Genomic DNA, 21,879 nt, shown 5'->3' with positions numbered 1-21,879 from the left:
CTCCTCATTAAGGAATCTTTTGAAAAAATCTTTTCAAAACAATCATTAAGCACCACACTAAATTGTAGCTTATTTTGTTACAATGCTTCACCTTTCTTTAAACTTGTTGGCAGCCCGGCGAATAGCAATGCAAATTACTTGCTGTAGATAATCAGATCGCAACAACCAGTTTCTGAAGAAGCTGCAGAATAAAAAAAGTAATCCACGAGGGGGCACCCGGGTTTGAACCGGGGACCTCTCGATCTGCAGTCGAATGCTCTACCACTGAGCTATACCCCCATGAAGCATGTGGGGCGTTATAGCGCAGTTAGTTGCCAGCGCATGCGAGTTAAAAGCATGCGTATTGAACAGCTTTTACGTTATGATGTGCCAAATTTTGCTCAAATTTAAATAGTTAACATGTTAACGCGATGATAGGATTAATTATTGAACTCTTCTTTGTCATCTTGGCTGATTTATCATACAAATTAATGTAAACGGCATTAGATGAGTATGGCAAATAATAATTATTAGTAACATAATTAAGTCATCTGCGCTTCTGTCAATATTTACGATCTAATCTCAACATCATTTCATCATTACACTCATTTTTACACAACGTTTGGTTTCGTAAGCAATGTGTGCTTTTTATATATTAACAAACTGCATATTTAACTGGAAATATTGTTTCATTCAATAAAACAAAATATAGTGAACATGTTATTAAGGTAAAATAACGCGAAATTTAAAAACAACTCAATAAATGTTTGTTCTCCTCTTCATTAGTTAACCAAAGCGGCGGGCCCCATCTTGAACATTTTTTTAAAAGTTGTTGTATTTGTCTCTTATAATGTTGTACAAAAATTGGGAGAATTAGAAAAGGTTCCACCGAGATTTGAACTCGGATCGCAGGATTCAAAGTCCTGAGTGCTAACCATTACACCATGGAACCGAGAACAATAGTTGCAATAAGCGCCAATCGTTTTTTTCCCCTTTACCGTATCTTTCCACGCAGATTAAATCGAGATATTACATTCCCGATGCAAAAGCAATCGTGCTCCATACAATTTAGCTACGAAACCCACCTGTACGATCGATATATCAACCCTATGGGAAAAGGTAGAGGGTCTAAAAGACACGATGTGGTCTTTGTAGAAATTGACCCACAAATCTATTGACACACTACCCCACATCAAGCAGCAACGAGGTGTGGACTGTTTTCAATTTACTTTTAATAATAACAATTTTAAACCTCCACAACTACATGGTGTCGACCAACACAAATCGGCATATACATGTTGAGTTGAGAAGCAGGTTGAGGTAGAGCATTGCAAATAAATGCCATCGTTCCATAAATTTTTCTGCTACCAATGCAGAAAAGTTCAAACCGCACAAAACAAAAGCGCACCCGTGTGCACACTTTCCACACACTACGTGATCGATTGAAACCGTTTCGATTGCACATTCATTGGGGCAATAAACAAAAGTTAGTAGAACAAAAAGTAAGCCACAAAAATAAGCACACTGCTTGCGTTTTAAACCAGTCTCCAACATTCCAAGGAACTAGTTCTGTTTGTTGAGCAAAATGTGCTTTTTTGGCAGAGAACAACTTAAACGTATGAAACTAAACAAAAAATCACTGTAAGGTTCAGATACAATACAAATAACTATGAGCAAGAGATCAGGAGTCAATGATCGAGGTGTTTTTGTTTTGTTTTTGCATAAATTGGTTGTTGTTTTTTGAGCGCTCTTAAGTGACCCCCAAATTAAAGAAGAAAAAATTGCTCTCCGTGCAAGGATAGTTGTAATGGCTAAAAAAGCACTAAACCATACACTAAAGACACAACGGCAAAGCAACGCTTCTAGAGGTAGCGATCAACATTTTAACGACACGTAGGAAAAATGGCTGTGAAAATTCATCCCGCACCATTTACACACCACAAAAAGCGGTGGGTTTGAAAATATTTTTGTGCCAAGTTTTTGGCAAAGTTGTGCAAACATTGTGGCTTGACTGCCGAAATGATTGTCAAACGAGGAACGCCTTCAAAGTGTTCCTTTTTGTTTTTGGAAGGTAATTCTTTGAAAATTTGGCAGTGTTTTCAAGGCATGTTATTATTTTTAATTCGTCCATCCTTGCATTGGGGAGAGCTGCAGTTTCGTATCAAAAAAGAGCTTTCAACATTGGGTTTTTTTTGCCATTTACGAGACAAATGTGTGAGATGGTTTACATAGGGAGACATCGCAGTTATTTCCATAACGGCTGTCTGTTCTATATGTACATTTCTTCACAAAAGTTAATGTTCTCCATGCATAACTTCTATCATGAGAGATTATAAAGTATAAGAATAAGTTTAAAAACCGATTTGTTAATATATATATATAACGTTTGTAATCATTTACTATCATTTACTTTATCATATCACTCATGTGTCCTTCCTTGCTCCAACAATTTTGAGCATGGAAATCAGTTTTACGTCAGTACCGTATGTAATTTAGTAATAAGATAGTTATTGGTTTCAATGAAATGAAATGAAATATGAAATGAATCTTTCGGCAATCACTTTAATAGGGTAATGGTTTAAGTCCCATTGTCAATGGGTTAGTATATCATTGGACAGCTGAAATGAGACATTTATTCAATGTCAAACTTCTATCGAACAAGGCCACCCAAATACAATTTTTTCTTTTATTTCTTGTTTATTATAAAATTGGCTGATGGTTGGGATTGGTTGGCCATTTGTGAATTACAGTCAATTCCCGAGTTATGCGAATAATGCGTGCCATAGAAATTCGCGTAACTCGAATTCTCTTTATAATATCGTTTATATTTAGAATTCAGGGATCGATTACTTATTTCCACGTTACGAAACACATTTATAATTGATATTCTTACAATTATTTCGATAATTAGAATAAAATTATTTTACCAATAATTTCTTATAAGAGTAATATGTAGCCGTGCTATTGGGTAAATTTGAAATTAGGCAAATAAAAAATAGAATTTCACATACAAAAATTACACGATCTGTCCAAATTTGTATATTTGCATATATCGAATTCGCGTAACTCAAGTGTTGAGTAAGCCAGGAAATGACTGTTCATATAGGCAAATAATCAGCTACACACATGGAGGAAAGAGTCGAGTCGGGAAATAGCACCCTGGCCGACTGTGTGCATTGCCTAGTCTTCGTATTGACCGATTCTATCAATTGTAATAATATTTTTAAAGGATATTTTTAATCTCGATTGGATGCGGAAATGCAAACATTTGGAAAATCCCACCCACAATGTGCAGCGCATTGAATGGAAACAAAATAATTGTTTCAGATTTAGACAGTAATTTATAAACTAATGTTTATATCTTTAATGGTAAACACGTTGCATTAAAAAATCCAAGAAATCACGAAAGAAATGCATTCCACCAATTGAGGCGGTGCTCCACTATTAAGGACCCGCCTACTTTTCATGCAATCTTCGTTAATTTTTTGCTCGTCAAATCATGAATGCTTTCACCGTTTTCGTTAAGTTGTCGATGAAATGAAGGTACTCCTACACTGCGCGCGAATGGATCGTAACTTAAAGCTTAGACGTACGATTTCGCTGAACGCGTAAAGGTAGATTTTGGACATTTGGCTTTCTCAGTGGAGCATCGATCCCCTTGGAGGCCCAGGGCGGAATTATAGTTGGGGCCTCTAATTTTAAAAACGATGCTGGAGGAAAGGGGGACGTTGAGGGGACTTGAAATGAGACAAGGCGAAAAGCGCAGTAAGAAGGGGCCTACTCCGCCTACCGTTTGATCCGCCGCTGGGCCGCCCCTATTCATCTTCTTCAAATGGTCCGCCAGGGCCATCACCATCTTCGAATACAATATCGGAACCAGCTATATCACCATCAACACCAGTTACCACTGTATCTGTACTCTTCAAAATGGAGCTACAATCATACGTGGTGGAATTTACAAGTACAGCATCCAAGGAACACTTTGCCATCGAATTGGTTCGATCGCTGTGCTTCCGGGATATTCGCCAAGCAACACTCAGGTATACTTCTTCGATCTTAACTTAACTTAACAAAACACTCAAGCACCAGCATTTGGTGGTGAACTTAATCGCTATTGTTTATCCTGCAGCGGATATTTATCACACCCAATCTCCTAACATGGATATTCAGTCACACGTATGAACGCATATCTGTTCGCGATGAACTGCGCCTTTGCCTCCTTTCACGAATACCAGGTATTGACCAGTTCCGGAACAACACACCGACTGCAGGTGAGATGGGTCATGTGTGTTTGTGACGATATCGCCGGTAGCACGGAAAATACACGGAAGATTGTGCTGCAACATCGTGCTACAGGATCCTTGAAGCCAGTGTATGAGACCAACCAGATGATGCGTCTACTACAGTACCCGATCCTGTTTCCACGGGGTAAAGTCGGTTGGACTCATGGTATGTTTAAGATACGTCGCCGAGGAAGACAGCCGAGACCATCGAGCACGAGGACAAACACAGATAGTGGTGCCGCCATCAATGAGTATGATCCCCAGATGGATTCGGCTCTTGATCTGCTGGTACCAGGTGTTACCTCTTGAAAAACATGCTCTCCTGGTAACGGAAATCTGAAAACAGCTGGTTTGTATGGAAAGTTAGTGTTTAAACATTGCATACCTTTAGGGTGAAATTACCAGGTCCTACCTCTTCCGTGGATGCTCTCCTGGTACTATACATTCAAAAACTGGTAGTTTTCAAAGAAATTTTTCACGAAAAACGGGAAAGTTAGTGTTTAAAAATTGCTTACCTTTCGGCGGTTTCCAACCAAAATTCCTGTACTAGGTGATACCTCTTCCGTGGATGCTTTCCTGGTATCGGGAATCTGAAATCAATTGTGTGCTCGGCAACGGTATAGTGGTTTTCACAGTTGACTAGCTGATTTGGTCATTGGACAAATTTGTCAGCATTTTGTCAACTCTCGTGGCACTGCACATATTAATGTGAATTTCGCGTATTAAGTTTGATGCTCCAATTTTAGGTCGGTTGTCCGTGCGTCAAGAAATCTAAGAATTTCTGGGCCGATCTCTTCAGTCATTGTGAAGACACTTGCGATAATTTCCTCACATTTACATTTGCACATTTACATCAGTATGAAACGCACTATGTGCTCCTCACGCACAATTTGATAGTCAGAAGCAAATTATAGGGATATGGCACCACAAAGCACTCACTAAATTGAAAGTGAATTGAAATTATTATTTATTGAAATTGTCAATGACACTCAATATGGGTTGGAAATCGATACAACAGGTTTAAAATGTATGTTTTAATTTAACACAACATAAAGTATTTCTAACTCTTTTAAAAGTTAAAACTAAATCTCAGTTAAGCGACAGCTGCTTTATTATTTTCTGCTAAGGATTTCCTACTAAAAATACAAGCGAATCTAACCGGCACATGTAATTTTTTCCACGTTCAAAGCAGGGTTTTGCATTAGCACGTTATTTTACCAAATGAACACCAATTGACAGCAACGGCGAACGGATTGTGGCCGTTGGAAGTTCCTACTTCTTTTGCATGCCTATTGTTCGGCCGTTTTTGTTACATGGGGACCGACGCGCCCGACCTATTGGTTGGCAGCGAGCGCCCTCTTGCGTGATTGTGTCGTATTGCTGAATCCATTTAAACGAACCGTTGCTCGCAACAGTCAGTTTGCAAATGACCAGACATGTCAAACATACCATCCAAGAAGCAATCTAGAAAACTTCTACTGCTGTATTATTGGGCAAAATCAAATTAAAAACATCTGCTTAAGTGTGTTAAGAAGTTTGTTCATGCGCCCCACAACTTGCATTTTAAAATGTTATAAAATTTTAGCATGCAAATTGAATTGAATGCTTTGCGTTTTTGTGTTTCGTTTTATTGCAATTTGCTAATCTCCATGTAGCGATCTCAAGATGGTTAATACCCGTCTTTTTGTGACCATTTTTTGGGTGTTTCGGATTGAATAGGGGCTGATTTATTCGCAAAAACCTGTTCCTTGTCCGCAGACGCCTTATATAGACCTCAAGCGCCTGAATAACATTCAATTAGATTTCGATCGATCTTAAGCGATACATATTGGGAAGGGAAATATTGCGATTGATGTGGTCTACCACTTCGCAAAAAAACGTGTTTTTATTGTTGTAAGAAAGGTATGTGTAAATCAACTCCTTACTCCCTACCCCATTTCAGACTGACTTTTCACGTTGTGAGTACCAGATTCGACTGTAGTCAGCTATAGGAATACTCGAATTATCAGTATTCAATTATCGTGCGTCGTTGGCCAACAATAATCAACTTGCTGGCTGCGTGGCTGTCCCGAACATACATGTTTTCTCCATAAGATTAACTGCGTAATGCGAAACTTGTGACTATCAAAAATTATAGCCATGGTAGTCGACTTGTTTACAGTTCGTAAAATTTGAATAACCTTCAACATTCGCTCTCGAGTTGTAAATAAAGTGTGGATTCGGTGTCTTCGGAGTGATTCAGATTGAAAGTATGGAGTCCACAAATCGTCACCACATCGTTCATCTGAAATTGGAACACGAAATTCGATGGGGGGAATCCCGAACCTCTTAGGTTAGGTCATTTGAAATTCACAGACAATTTAGACTGTACCTTTTAGTTCGATTGAGTGTTATTTCACTCATCAGTAAAACTGGTCCGGAAGAAAGAATCGACATATAAACCAAATTGAGTTTGACATCACTGTTCTAGGTATTCTAAAAATGAAATCCACGATCTCCCATCCGTGCGCATTACCACCATCAACCGTTTGGGGCGTAAGAATAAGCATGAAGATCAATCAAAGAAAAAAATCAGACGATCGTACCGTCGCCGCACCTTATGCGTACTCTTGAGCCGAAAATTGGACAATCTGGGTAGACAATCACGTTTTAGCGCCAACCTGTGTGCAGGTACGGGCCAGTAAAAGGCTCAACATGATTCACGCAACGGATATTCGGAACAATCACGTGCGTTCCGCCATTCTCACATGCGTCCATCGTGACGATGTCGATTTACAAGCGTAAAGGGAGGAAGAGCATGAATTTTATTACTCTTTTTCTTTTCGTCCATCGTTTCACAACCAACACCTACACACGCTTCCGCGCACATAAACTAGAAAGTCGACGAGCCACAGTGGTAAACAAATTAAGTCTCGACCCGCAGTTCATGGTTGTGTATGTGTTGCATTCATAGCTTTAAATGATGTTAATTTTATTTCTTTCTCTCTTTTACATTTACAGAACAACGGCGTATTTAAAAACAGTGTGTATCAATGGAAATGCCACGAAGCGGAAATGCTTCCCGGTGCCATGTGGGACCCTTTTATGATACCGAGTGTACGGCCGGCGGATTGATGTGAGTAAAGCAGTGCCGTGCGAGCGAGTGTGTGTTGGTGCGCTAGTGTGTGAGCAATGACGTTTTGTAGCACGAGTTCGAGCCAGAAATATGCTCGCCGCGGCGCGTCTATTGTGTGGTGTGCGTTTTCTGTTCCATCTTTGCACTCAAACCGAACGGTTGTTCATCATTCTGTGCTTTCCGTCGTCTCGTAACCCGGTAAGTTTGCGAAGAACTGCTCTCAAGTGATTTGGCAAAGCGTCGTTTCAGTGGAACGCTGCTGTTAAGAATTTCGCTTCGAAATGCCATACGGTTGCTATGGATATTGGCGTTCAACTCGGCACTTGATTGCCCTGCGATCGTTCACCCGTTGACAACAGTCGCTTGTTCGGGGTGCATTGCTGTGCGTGATCAAACTTCAAGCGGAACAGTACAGTCTACGGTTACGCGGTGCTTTACTTGAATAATTCATCTCTGGTTCGGTGCGTCGTCGTCCGGTGAAAGACGGATTAAATCGATCGCGTGTTTTACCGCTGGTAGTTTGTCATGAAATACACTGCACTGTTTTTTGGTTGTTGTTGCAAATTTACTCGTTTGCAATGAAAGCGAATTTTACTCTGTACGGGCCACACAAAACAAGACGCCGGCCAATTTTGTGATATTTCGGTCCCCTGTAGACGTAAAACAGAAAAGAGGTCGCGATCCGAGAAGTGAAGGTTACAACCCGAAGCGTCAAGCCGAAAGTGGTGTGGTGGAAGAAGGAGATGTGGTGAAGAGGAAGGGCCGACGAGAGGGAAAAATCCGACCGCTGCAGCTGCTGCATATGTACGATGAGGAAAAAGAGGCAGCGAGCCGGCAAACAGCTGGCGGCCCTAATGCTGCTTACGGAATTAGACCAGATGTAAAGTATTAATGAAGAAGCTCATTGGCGATTTGGCGACACAAATGTTAGGAAGATGCACGCAATTTACCTCCCAAGGGCAAGAGTGTTGGTGGTTATCCCTAAAGCAACCCCGTTGACTGGTGTGACACCTCGCAGACAGCCAACGTAAATAATCCGATAAAAAAAAGGTCAGGATAAAACCTAACCTAGCCCACGGTGTGGCGCCGTGGTAGCGTACGAAGTAAACAAGCGAAACCAGTTAGACGCTAGTCTCCAACTCAAGAATCCAGTTTGATCTAGGACCAGAAATATGATGAACGAAACCCGCGTTGGCAGTGCAATTAAAAGATGCAATCTATCTACTCGGTGAATGGGAAGTGAAGAAATCCGACCTGTTGTGTAGTCGACGAGGTGAGGTGTGTGATGTGAAGGAATGTAAATATTCGTCAGGCTTTATAATCGTACCGGTATGCTAAATATAGGAGATACGGTCCACGATAGCCTCCGTCTTACAGTCCTCGTGCGACGAACGTGTGTCTGCCGAAAGATAACCAGCCGGACAGCCAAACAATGGTGATGAACGTGTTGCTGCTAAACATAAACGCGTTGTATGTGGCAATACACACGCCATTGACACGTATGCAGAGCCACAAGTTCCACAAACCTGTATCAGGTGCGGTTGATGGTACAAGTCCGTTGAACCGGCGTGCTGCAGTAAACGGAGACACGCGACCCCACCCGTTCTGCGATCTTGGATTTCAAAGGGCTTCTGGTTGCGATCTCTCATTACGCGAAGAAGAAGGCACTGGCACGGATGAATTCGCGACCTGTTGCTTTACGATGCGAGAGCACCACCCGACATCGCTGCCAAAGCACGTAAGCGGTGAAAAAAGTAGACGGTGGGTTTGCAATAGCCTTAGTAGCGGCAAGGTGACACAACAGGATAGCCAAGGACATGGCGCCTTTGGGAAAAACCACCACACATCGAAAGAACCGGTTGGAGGTAGAATTCCTTCTTTTTGTTTTTGTTTTCTTTCAACGGTGTTAGGCAGCTCTAACGACCCGTCTCCGATCGAGACGTTGACCTTGAAGAAGGAAGTGGTTCTGCATCAGATTCACGAGGTTGTCTCGAGAGCCATATTCAAGCAGACGTTCACGACTCACGTGTGTTTTGCCAACACATCAACCCCCTTGATTCTGATTGAAATTTGCTCATAAAAAACCCCCACACGCACACACACAGGTGTGACAGTATGCTTTTGGGCGGAAGAATTAAAGTGGCTTTTTATGGTAGTTTCATTAGCACGTTCAGCCTCAGCTAATGATGCATAAATTATTCCCATGTCGAAAACCGCACGAGATGAATTGAAACCTTCTCCGAAAACGGATAACTTTGCGATAAATCTCGCCCGATGTTTGTTTATCGGAAGTTTGTTTGATACCGGAAAAAAAACACACGACGGTTGTTAAAATGATGGCGCTTCATGTGCGCGAGACTGTACGAAACGACACTGTATATGTGTTTTTTTTTTATTGTTTCGCTCATGCTCTATCGATCTTCTTCAAAACCGAATGTCTTCCTATTGAAATGGAACGGGCTGCATACATGGCATTGTAAGTTTGAAAAAAAAAACAGACGATTCACGGTTGAGAGACATGCTTACGTCAATATTTGGTCGTAAAGAGGTGCGTTGGCAATTAACATTGTAGTAGGCCGTCGGATGGTAAAGTGTTAATTTTCACCGAGATTTGCTTAACATCCAAACTCTTTTTTGTTGGATCTGGTGGTTACTCACGTCTTTGCGTGTTCCACATTTTTATCAGGAGTGTCTAGGACTCTAGCTCCGGTATTGTTAACAAAAATCGTATAATTGCCGCAAGATATTCATTAACACGATTTATTTGCCTTCTAATTTCAGTTTCATCCAACAGTTGTATTGTGGTGTCTTAGTCCTGTGAGCCTTTTGTGTAACACCCCTCCCTCAATCCACCCGGTGAAAGATGTCGTCCGGCATAGCAGGTAAGTTTGGAACACTAAATGTGACCGATAGCGTCAGTTTTGGAAGCCCGTGGCACGTTTTTCACTGCACAACATGGTTTGAATAAATTATTTACTCCCCACATGGTGACTTTCTTTAACCTCCACCGACACGGAACAGCGAGAAGAACCTTCCAGAATAGGTTGCCATGTATGGTCAGACAACCCCCAGCAACACGTGTGTGTGCGTGTGTGTGTGTGTGGGGGAGAGGGGGGGGGGGAGCTGTTGAACAATTAAGTAGGCCCCCTCATTCTTGAATGGGTCAATCGAAATAGATTGTTTCTTTCTGTGAGGGCCGTACGCGTTTGTGTGGGTTGTTCTGGAATGTCGAGCCTCCCGGGAACGTATTGTTTGTTACAATTAATTGAATGTGTGACACCAATGAAGTAGGCGAGCTATGGAATCGTCATCATCAGCATCGTTAATGTCGTCGTCGTCGTCGTCGTCGATCGCGGAGATCGTTGGGCAGTTGTAAATGGGAATTAATTGAATTAAACCCATTCTATCGGTTATGTCTGTCTCGATGCTACTGACGCTGTGGCATTCCTGCATCCGCGACTTTAATTTGAAAGTCGTTCAAAAAGTCTATTATTTAAAGATCATAAAGTCGTTACCATTAATGGCTCCCGGGTAATCGGCAAAGAATGGGTAGATTAAGCCCCCATCAACTTCCAAACATAGCTCTCTAGGGTAATCAGGATGAACTCCGATGAGAACACCGGCAGCAGTTTGCAGGCGAAAGCATCCAATAGGCCTGCTGTTGGAAATCTTAACCGAGATCAGGCGACCTCCATTGACCACGGGGTTATCTTTGGGTGACTTTGTTTTTGAATAATATTTTTTCATGGAGTTCCATTGAAGTTAGCGCCCCTGGGAACACATCGGCAACTTGATTGTGTGCACTTTCGGTTGGTTGTTTCGGGCCGGAATTTTCGTTTGGTTCTTTCTAATTATAAATGCGAATTGGTTTGATTGAATGAATTTGAAATCGCAGAGAAGCCCGGAAAGCGATGAATGATATGTATTATGTTTTCAAAAATGGTACTTATTAAGACATAAATATTCCATATTTTACGTTTTAGCAACAATCCTCCTTTTGCTGCGATCATCACCTGTGAGGAGCAGATTAGAAAACACGTGACATAACACGGTACAATTTTAAACGTGGCGATCCACTTTAACCGACGAGGTTCTTTGGTTTTTGCTATTTTTGCAATTTTGTCCCCATGCTCAGGGCGGAAACCAAAAGATGAAAGGAAGGAAACAGTACCGTGTCGTAAATGGTTGACGAAATTCTTTTTGCCGCGTTTGCTTCACGTTAAAATAGAACAAATGGTTGTGCGTACAACGGCACCACCAGCGCTAGCGTTCCCCGAGGTCACTGATAACACTCACAAACTACGTACGGGTTCCGACGTGCTGCTGACATTGGACAACCACGGCACCGGGTGGAAATATTTTTTCACCGTCAATCATTCACCGGGAATGGCGCAAATGGGGGGACGTCATCAGCAACAAGTATCTTTTCCCCACGCTCCGTACGCGTTCCCTGTCTCTGGTTTGTTGCGCCCATCCAATAATGTAACACGATAAGGCAAGGCAACCGTTTTAATCGGTTCGTGATCAACGTTTTCGCCTAGCTTAATAAATCCACTGCACCCATCGCGTGAGGGAGGAAAGGCACGAAATGTCTGACGGGTGTGAAGGTTTATGGCGCAGTATCCCGTCCCGTACCATCTAGATTGGGTACCCTCAGTTTTGGGCTTTTCCGGCGTGAGAAGGCACAGTGGACACCATTTCTGTACTCAACCAATTAGCGGGAAGCTTTCGATTTGTACGTGGATGTGGACTAATTAGCACGAAGGTGGGGGTATTTTTATTCCGCAAACCTCTGACTAATCTGGAACTCGGCTGATAATGCGGTTTACTGAGCAGGATCTTGCATCTCCAAGGCATCTTAGTTAGTGAGGTTCATCTCAGGATCTCAAGGTTGGTCCGGTTGGTTGGTAGGTCTCAAAAAGTAAGACCCCAGAAAAAAGAGAAAAAGTAAGAAAAGTAAGTAAGACAAAGTATCTCCCAATTTCAAGAGTTCCTGTAAGTTTAACGAATTCTAACCGTAATCATGTAGAATGGCGTGTTGCGATGATAAGAAGTCGTACGTTGCTATGCGTACCACGGTAACCACCCTTAATTGATAACAGTTTATGTCGAACGTTGTTGTTCTTTTTTTTTATCTGCGACTCTTGTTGTTGGCTTTTTTTTCCTGTTATTACGTGGCCACTTGTAACACACGCGCTTGATATGGTCGGCAGCACGTTGCGAAAACACGCGTAAAGCTTTGGGGGCTGGTCTTGTGAGATGCGATGACGTTCACGAGATGTGAGTGCGTCCATCGCACTTCCGTTTAGGGTTAAAGTACTTGTACCGTGGTTCCCTTCCAGTACCCGCAGTTCGATCAGCGTTTTAATGGTAATTGCGAATCGCACAAATAGTTGTACCATTCCAACGCTCACAAATTGTTATTACAACGCGCGCGGGGTCAATCGGAACGTCTATCGCTCCGTAAGCTTGGTGACGGGAATAGAAATCAACAGAAGTGTTCTGTTGTTTGCTTTTCTTAGCCCGTGCTTTAGCGAAATCAACATCATCCGTCGCCCCATCCACAAAGAAGCATGTGCACTGATGCTCCTCCGCGCTGTCTTCAATATTGATTGATGTGTTTATGGTTTGCGCTTTGATAAGGACGGGGCAGGAACTAGCCTGGACGTTGGGAGTAGTTTTTATGGTTTTCTTGTTCTTTTTTTTTTTAAATGGAGCTCCAAACATCGTCAATCGTCGCCGTCCGAGTTGATTTGTAGCTTCCTCGCGTAAATTTATATTCATTGCACTAACTAACGAGCGATTGGTGGTGCGAATTCGCATGCCAACCGGGTGATGATAGAAAATGAAAGCATCAAGATATGCTTGTTGTGGGCTGGTGGGTATAAAATTGGACTCTGGAGGTGTGGCAGTGTGTTGTGGCCTTCATTCAACGTCAGCAGAGCTCGATAACCGTTCTCCCCCCGGGTGTACGGGGCGGTTCGAGGAAGGTTGATGGCGGGACGGTGACATGTGGCATATAAATTAACCTAACGAACAACGTATGTAATATCGGCCAGTGACACACGCGGTTGATTGCAAATGACGTACCGGAAAGGCGGATAGACACAATAATGGGAAAGCATGATGGTCTGATGTCATTTCGTGTGATCGAAATCGCTGTGTGTGCTGCATGCTGTCTATTATCTGTCGTCTATTAGGTGTATCAAATTTTACATATCAAGTAGTTGAGACGATGCCCTTCCAGCGAAGCTAAATGTGTTTGTTTCGTTCGTTCGCAGGATGGATAACATGCCGGCAAGTGCTGAACATCATGGTGATCTTCGGTTTTATGTTGAACTATGCGCTGCGTGTGAACTTCACGATCGCCATCGTGGCCATGACGAAAACGATCGTGAACGTTGCTACAGGGGGAGATAACAGTACCGGCTTGAACGTGACCGATACGACATTGACAGATTTATCCACCACAACCGAAGCGTCCGTTATCGATGAGGCGGATAAGTTTGAATGGGACGCCCGCCAGCAGAACCTGATGCTGGGTAGCTTCTTCTGGGGCTACGTGCTGACGGAACTGCCGGGTGGTCGGTTGGCTGAAATTATTGGTGGCCGTCGCGTCTTCGGTTACAGTATGCTGTGGGCCAGTTTGCTTACCCTGCTGACGCCCCTCGCTTCCAACACGCACTACATAGCGGTGGTAATACTGCGTGCGGTGCTCGGTTTCTTCCTCGGTGCTTCGTGGCCAGCCATTCATCCACTAACGGCCGTTTGGATTCCACCCATGGACCGGTCAAAGTTCATCGCCAACATGATGGCTTCCTCGCTGGGCGCTGCCATTACGATGCCCATCTGTGGCTTCCTGATCTCGTCGATCGGATGGCAGAGCGTGTTCTACTTCACCGGTGGACTCGGTTTGCTGTGGTCGATCGTTTGGTTCCTGGTGGTGTTTGAAACGCCTGCCCTGCATCCGCGCATCACGCCCGAGGAACGGAATGAGATCGAGTCGGCCATCAATGCGGCTGGCAAAAAGAAGAAACCATCGTACGTGCCGTGGAAGTCGATTATTACCTCCCCACCGGTTTGGGCCATCATACTTACCCACGGTGCATCCGTGTTTGGGTTCTTCACTGTGGTTAACCAGCTGCCAACTTACATGAAGTATATTTTGCATTTCAACATTAAGGAGGTAACGTTTCACCTCAGCTAACGCTGGTACTAGCATGTTCGATGCTAACTGATGTTGCGGGTCTCTTTCTCCTTAGAACGGATTGCTCTCGTCCTTGCCTTATTTTGGAAAATACGCCATGGCTGTGATTTCATCGCATTTAGCTGATTACTTGAGAAAATCGGGCAAATTGTCCACCACCGCAACTAGAAAGATTTTCACCGCCTTCGGTAAGTACCCGTTTTGAAGGAGTAGTTTGTACTTGAAACAGTATACTGAAGAGTTTTGCTTTCACTTTCTGCAGCTGTGATGACTCCCGGGTTCTTGATGATCATTCAAGTGTACATGGGCGAAAACCGGTCGTGGGCAGTTGGTATCTTCACACTGTCCCTCTTCCTGAACGGAGCCGTCACGGCAGGATACCTTGGCAATGGGCTGGACATTGCTCCCAACTTTTCCGGTACCATTTTCGGCATGGCCAACACTCTGTCCTCGTTCGGTGGCTTCGTTTCGGCGTACATGGTTGGTGTGCTCACCAACGATAATGTAAGTTCTTTAGTTCTTTTCTTACTTATCATCTAGAATCGGAATTGTAAACTTAATTCTTTTTTTTTCGCCCAACAGCAAACTTATGGTCAATGGCAGATCGTGTTCTGGATTCTGGCCGTGGTGTACATTACGGGTTCCTCTGCGTACGTGATAATGGGTACGGGTGAGCTGCAGGCCTGGAACAATCCTCCGGAAAAGGATGACGGTACTGGCGAAACCGAGGAAGGTGTGCCACTTAACCAGCGCAACCAGGCCGCGGTCAAGTAACGCGTACAAACGCATAGCGTTTTGACACTTCCACAATACAAACGTGTGGTATCTTTGGGCGACTGAAGCTAAAACGCAGATGCCCAATTAGCGCCACAAGTTGTGTGCTGTAAAGCCGCAACTAAGCAAAGAAGGCAACCGACAAAAGAATTTCAAACAAAACTGGTGGTGCGTGCGTGTGTTCCGTAGCAAAGATATTGAAGACATAGGGATTACAGATTTGTCGTAGCATTTAATAACTTATTGTTTTAAAACACATCTGTAGGCAGTGAGCCCTTTGAGAGCGCAAATGCTGTATTTAGTATTTTGTAGCCGAAGGTATATCGTTACAGTAGAACGGTTTAGCCGAGCCACATACAAGGGCGTTTTTCTTTTCTGGCAGTAGAAGAAAACAGGAACATGTACACAGGGACTTGTCCGAAGGAATGGTAGCAAGCGGAACGATGTTGTATCTGGTTGATTCAGGGGTATGACTTAATTTTTAATGTACAAAACAGCGTAGGCGGAAGATCGCGTATCTCTGGCGAGAAAAACGCACGCGCGAGTGTGTAGCGGGATTTTCATGAAGCGGACGAACAGCAGGACTCCGTGAGAGGAATGAACATTTTTCATGTTTTAATGAAAATGTCGCAATTGGAACGAACTGAACATGACCGGGAAAGCAGCATTGGTTCGGAAGCGCTATGGAAGAGCAAGCAACCGGTACCAGAATGCTTCTCATACTAATGTTCCCTCAGGACGAACTGTACGTACGTTTCGCGCTTCGTAAACTCGGTCGCATACGTGTGCTGTCTCGCAGGCGATGTTAACAGAGTAGATTTCTATGAACGTGCCTTTTACAACACTTTGATAATCGTGTGTAAGGTGGAATGAGAATCTTGTTAAAGCTAGCAGGTTATAATATTCGTGTTTAGGTCAGCATTGGTCAAACATGACCCGCCACATTAACTTTGTACCCGCAGACAGACATCGATCGAAGGAATCAGTCTACTTAAACTTTACAGAGACGGTACTTGATATTTTATTTACAATGTTTTTTTGTGTACCAATATACATACACACTAGCGCGTGTACTGAACTCATTTTAAAAAGAATGAACAATAAAGTAAATGTTAACGTGGAGTAAATTATTCGTCGGATGCGTGTTTGCTCGAGGAGAATTCGAAGGTATAATTAGAGAAAATGATTCGGTTTAATATTAATCGTAACTGGCAGTAATTTGTAGTCTCACGTCATTTAAAGATTTTATTAAAATTTCTCCACTTTTTCGAATTTGTGAGTTCGTAATAAACTAAAATTTATTTTAAAAATGTTTGTCCATGTGCGCTACCTATTGTGCGCTAGCCATTGTGGTCCAACCTTGTCGTGTTGGTTGCTTTGACAAGTTTGACAGCTACGAAACTGAAATGTGACAGCTTTGCGTGAAGAAGAGTCGACTCTCTGCCAATAATAAAATTGAGAGTTGTTATTATTAAAGTAACAATTTATAGAAAGTTACTAGTTGTTTGTTGATTTACTGCATGTGGTATCAACGGTTCCGTTCGTCGCTGTCCGTCGTGATTCGGGAACGTCAGTGAACGAACAGCACAGTTCTATTAGCATAATTGGCCCCCGAAACAAGTGCACACCGAACCCGAGCAAGCGACGTTTGTAGGAGGTAGGGCGCAGGTACGGGATTGGGATTATTAAAGAAAATTAGAAAATCGCTAGACGGCTAGCACAACACCCCAGTCCGCAACTGCCCCGTTATGATTAACCTTTGATTACAGTGTATCTACACCCCTGTTGCAGAATTTTGCGCTACAATTTGCACACGGGCCCCAGCCCAACTGGGTGCAACGGACGGACGCAACCCAGTCTAACGCCCATATCGGTGCGGTGTAAAATATTCGCTTTGATTTGCGGTACAGTACGCGGTAAGCAAAGAGTTGCAACTAGGTGCTAATAATTCCTATATTGATGACACCGAGACTGTGTGCATAATGTATTTTGGTGTGATTTTTAGGGGGAACGAGACAACACACGGCAGTATAGAGGAGGGACAGAACGCTCGGATCGGAAGCTGCTGCCATCCACCATGGCATCGTTCGACGTGTACGATCGTTCGAGTTGGTACTTTGGGCCGATGTCACGCCAGGACGCGACCGATTTGCTGCTGAACGAACGTGAAAGTGGAGTGTTTCTGGTGCGCGACAGTACGACCATCGTGGGTGATTTTGTGCTGTGCGTCCGGGAAGATTCGAAAGTGAGTCACTACATTATAAACAAAATACCATCGGGAGAAGAATGCTTCGTGTACCGCATCGGCGATCAAACGTTCGCGGACTTGCCGGATCTGTTGTCGTTTTACAAGCTGCACTATCTTGACACGACACCGCTCCGGCGGCCAATGATACGCCGACTGGAGAAGGTAATAGGCAAGTTCGATTTCGACGGAAGCGATCCGGATGACTTGCCGTTCAAAAAGGGTGAAATATTGCACATCATCAGCAAGGACGAAGAACAGTGGTGGACGGCACGCAATGGACAGGGCCAAACGGGCCAGATACCGGTACCGTACGTGACACGATACGAGGAAAACATAATCGAGCGGCCAAATTCGGGTGGCGGTGGTGGTGGTGGTGCCGGTCCGGGTCACCACCATCATCATCCGGCCGGTGGGCTACATCATTCGGAAAATTCGAACATTTTCAAATCGAACCTTAACCGACAGCTGCCTGCACTGGCACGTGTCAAACAGGAACGTGTTCCAAATGCGTACGACGAGACCGCGCTAAAGCTGAGCGTTGGCGACGTCATTAAGGTGCTGAAAACGAACATTAATGGCCAGTGGGAGGGTGAGCTGAAGGGCAAAATTGGACACTTTCCCTTCACCCATGTGGAGTTTATCGATGAGTGAATCGATGGCCTGGTGAACGATGGTGATGAACACACCGTATGGCAGAAAGGTTCCATCCCTACCCGGCGATGGTGAATCAATCGAGTTCACACAAGCTGCACACCGAATGTGCTCTGTTTCGTTAACCGATGGCGGGTAATTTGCTATTACTTTTAATTCGGTTCTTGTTCTTTTTGGTAGCCCAAAACAACCGGTGCCCAGTTTGTGTTTTTGCGGAATCGCAACGGAATGAAATTGTTCCGTAACTATTCTGTGTTTTATTCTGTGTATGTGCGTGTACTGGTAGTAGATTATATTTAACTGTACAGCCTATATTTAGTGCGTTCCGTTGTAAGCAAAAGTGTGTAGTAGATGATGTAGACGTGTACGTTCCGAGTCATTCAGTTTAAGTGATTTTAAATACGATTAGGCTTATTAGGTTCGATTTGCGTAGTGGCAAACAATAATTCCAGATCATTGGAGGATCATCAACAGAAATCCCTCCGGGGTTCGAACGAGGTTTAGGAAGAGTAGTGTTAAGCAGAATAGAAACGCGAAATGGAGCACATACAGGCACATAAGGCACACTAAAAAAAAAATGTTTAGCAACCCGCACGGCTACAAGATGCAGCATTAGGGACAGAATCAGTTTTATTTACTAGCTATTACCATAACGCAAGTGCCGCTTGTTGTGCTTATTCCGTTAAGTATCACTCGTATCCGGTTATTGGAGTGCTGTGTGTCGGGGTTTCGTGGGTATGTAAACCACACGCCCCCTTGAATGAGAAACAGTCAACAGGTTAAACAAGAATGAAACTCTCTAGTATGTAAGTGATGATTAGCGTACGTTTGTAGGTGCATGGTAGGAAAGTTGAAGTAAAGTCAACCCACACGGAGAGTGAGTATCCCCGGGTTGGCGAGCCTCTTTCAGGCTCTCACACACTGCTAGCGATGATCATGACGAGACGATGGCGAAAGAGCATTAACAGGGAAGCAACCGTTCAAGCGGAAGATCTCCATATGGGTCCATCGAACGACCGCGCGTGTTTACCAATCCAGTGTGGCTTCCAGAGGTAGCGTTACATGGCAGGGAAGGTGTGGTCCACGCGCACGCGGACTATTAAGGTTAGTTTACGTTTCATAGCTTTTTTATACCGACCAAGAAGTAGCGCGTAACGAGGAGTGACGATTTCAGTAGGCAAACGGGCAAACCCAACCAATACCAATAGTAGATAGGAGATAGGAGCAATGTTCTTCTTTCCTAGTGTGGTAAACGATCCCACCCTTGCCTGGTACAATCGTGTTGGTATATGTTTGGGGCTAACGAATGGCAGGTATCTGTTTGGTCTTTTATGCTGATAAAATGGTACAGAAGGGTAAATTAAGTAACATTTTTTTCATTTATTTTACCCCTCTGTGCATGATCTCTATGCTTTCAAGCGCACACAAAAAACCCACAAATCGGTTCCGATCGGAGATGATCTAGAATTTTATCATTTCCCGATTAGCTTGTGCGTGACGATATGTTTGTTTTGTTAAATCTCTAATCGCCCAGTCAACGAAGTTTCCGTAGATTAGCAACGATCGAAAGTAACCAAAAAACAGAAAAGAAATCGAAAGCGGTGTTTGGAACGAACGCACAACACACTAGTGAGTCGTGAGTGAGAGAAACAAACCACCAAAATCCCAACCCTAACACCCCCCCGAAGTAGTAGTGGTGGGCAACGGAGCCCCTAACCCGTGTGGTGGCTGTAACAAGATGTAACACAATTCTAAGGGAATCACGAAACCGAAGCAATTTATTTTTATAATTAGAAAGCGTTAGTGAGTGAGTGATGACATTGGGAAGAAAGTGTAGAGACTTCTATGCTAGGATATGATGTAAAACGAACTGAATGAACAGCAGGGTAGGAAATGGGGGCACAGTGACCAGGGGAGGAGGGAATAGTGTTTCGTGTTTCTTGTTTCGAGAATGGAAGAACAGAATACACCGCCTAAATCGAGGATTCGCACACTTCTCCCGGAAAGCCAAATATGATACAGACTATAAGACACCAATATATACCATGAATGTGTCAAAATGTGCAATAATATAACCGGCAACTCGAAAATCGAACCCCACATCTCATCCGCAACGATGGAGAGAATTGCGGAATAATGGAACGATCGCGAATCGAAGCAGGGCGATCGAATTGTTCTCGAGCCTGGATTAAAAGGAAGCGCGCGTAGATAGTATACACCAAAATAACAGTAATGATGAAACATATACACGAACCCCGGGTGGAAATAGAAGAGGAAACAATTAAATCGAACACAAAAAAAAACTTTATTTCGCTCCGTAATAAAAAGGATGAAATGAGAGTTGAGGTTGAAGATGAGAACATGACTTAACCTAACCGGACCGCGAGAGAAACAATCGCAATAGAACAGAACGAACGTATATATTTACTCCAAGCCAAGCCTCCCAGTTATTTTGTTCTTCTTCTTCTCCTCTTCACCAGAGTAGTAGATATGGCAACAGATAAACACAACACTCACACGCAAAAAATGGCAAAATAGACACAGGCATAGCGCCACCCAAAATCAATAACAAGTATCTGCATCAACCAGAAGTGTATCAATAAGAAAATTAAAGAGCGAAAAAGTCGTAAAAAAACACATAAATAATCAAACATATTGTGAAACAAGCTAGCTTCAAACAATAACATAAAATGGAACACAAAAAAGATGAAAAAACCCCAAAAAAGAGACACAATCTTCAAACGCAGTCAAGCGACGCTGCAAATTTTGCAAACAAAAAATACACAAAGCTACACACACATACACACAAATATATATCTTACTGATCAGTTTTGGGTTGTGTTTGCGATATGTATATGAAATTATATATTTAGCATATAAGCAAAGACGAGAAAGTCTCTCCTGTGAGTTATGCTTAGCTGGTTGTAGAAGAAAAGAGGAATGTTTAGAGGGCGCTTAGAGAAGTGAAAGTGAAAATAAAAACGTCGAAGGCGGCATAAGTAATACCAGAACCAGGGAAAAACCTCGACATTCTCGAACCCAGCATGTAATTTGTATAAAAGAGGAACAAACAAAGCAAAAACGAGGAAAAAAACAGAAAAGCGAAAACAAAAATATAAAGTTCTGTATTGTATCTTTGCAAGTTGAAATTGGTTTTTCTTTCACATCCCCAACGGGACGTTTCGTAATGGAGAACGGCTTGGCCAGTCACGTTTTTACAATTTTACTTTTATTATGGGAGTTGTTTTTATTTTTCACTTCACGTCTTTTCTAATGGGTAGTTTTTGTGTGTGTTTCTCTTTTCTTTATTTCTGTTTTCTATGTCTTTCTTTCTTTCTTTCTTATCTAGTTTTTTCCCTTCTTTGCTTTACATCACGCTTTACACTCTTTGTTTTATACTTGTTTTTCTGTTTGTTGTTGTGTTTGTATTTTTCCGTTGTTGTTTGGTTGTTACACAGCTTTCACTTACTTCAATTTTACATTTAATCAGCTCAAATTCGCTAAGAAATTATTCACCCTAGCAATAAACCATGCGGTTTCAGGCGTATGCGTTGCATACCTTTTGTAATACAAATACAAAAGGAAAATAAAAAAAACCCACAGCAAGTGGGAAAGAGGAAAA

General features: G+C 43.0%; 2 protein-coding genes and 2 non-coding genes across 7 annotated transcripts; 2 read left to right on the top strand and 2 right to left on the bottom strand.

Moving 5' to 3' along the window:
• Positions 1–207: 207 nt before the first annotated feature.
• Trnac-gca (transfer RNA cysteine (anticodon GCA)) lies at positions 208–279 on the bottom strand. The gene has a single exon. It is a non-coding gene; the product is annotated as a tRNA-Cys (tRNA).
• A 580-nt stretch (positions 280–859) lies between these two features.
• Trnaq-uug (transfer RNA glutamine (anticodon UUG)) lies at positions 860–931 on the bottom strand. Its single transcript has one exon. It is a non-coding gene; the product is annotated as a tRNA-Gln (tRNA).
• Positions 932–7,445: 6,514 nt separating this feature from the next.
• On the top strand, positions 7,446–16,479 carry LOC128301699 (sialin). Its single transcript, XM_053038293.1, has 6 exons — positions 7,446–7,575; positions 10,159–10,259; positions 13,659–14,563; positions 14,640–14,772; positions 14,847–15,088; positions 15,167–16,479. Exons 2-6 carry the CDS (start codon positions 10,241–10,243, stop codon positions 15,356–15,358), a joined length of 1,491 nt encoding a protein of 496 aa, XP_052894253.1. The 5' UTR covers positions 7,446–7,575; positions 10,159–10,240; the 3' UTR covers positions 15,359–16,479.
• A 329-nt stretch (positions 16,480–16,808) lies between these two features.
• LOC128303461 (adapter molecule Crk) lies at positions 16,809–21,638 on the top strand. Of its 4 annotated transcripts, none has more exons than XM_053040420.1 (3): positions 16,809–17,015; positions 17,150–17,274; positions 17,364–21,638. In XM_053040420.1, the coding sequence occupies exon 3, from the start codon at positions 17,436–17,438 to the stop codon at positions 18,255–18,257; it is 822 nt and encodes a 273-aa protein (XP_052896380.1). In that variant the 5' UTR covers positions 16,809–17,015; positions 17,150–17,274; positions 17,364–17,435; the 3' UTR covers positions 18,258–21,638. The 4 variants fall into 4 exon arrangements, with proteins under 4 accessions (XP_052896380.1, XP_052896381.1, XP_052896384.1 ...); XM_053040421.1 differs by having other exon boundaries at positions 17,128–17,274; XM_053040424.1 differs by having other exon boundaries at positions 16,809–17,026.
• Positions 21,639–21,879: the final 241 nt, after the last annotated feature.

This window comes from Anopheles moucheti, chromosome 3, assembly GCF_943734755.1.
Source record: "Anopheles moucheti chromosome 3, idAnoMoucSN_F20_07, whole genome shotgun sequence".
Classification (NCBI taxonomy): Eukaryota; Metazoa; Arthropoda; class Insecta; order Diptera; family Culicidae; genus Anopheles; species Anopheles moucheti.
The sequence above is the reverse complement of the archived record's forward strand: the minus strand, read 5'-3'. Positions and strand labels throughout refer to the sequence as shown.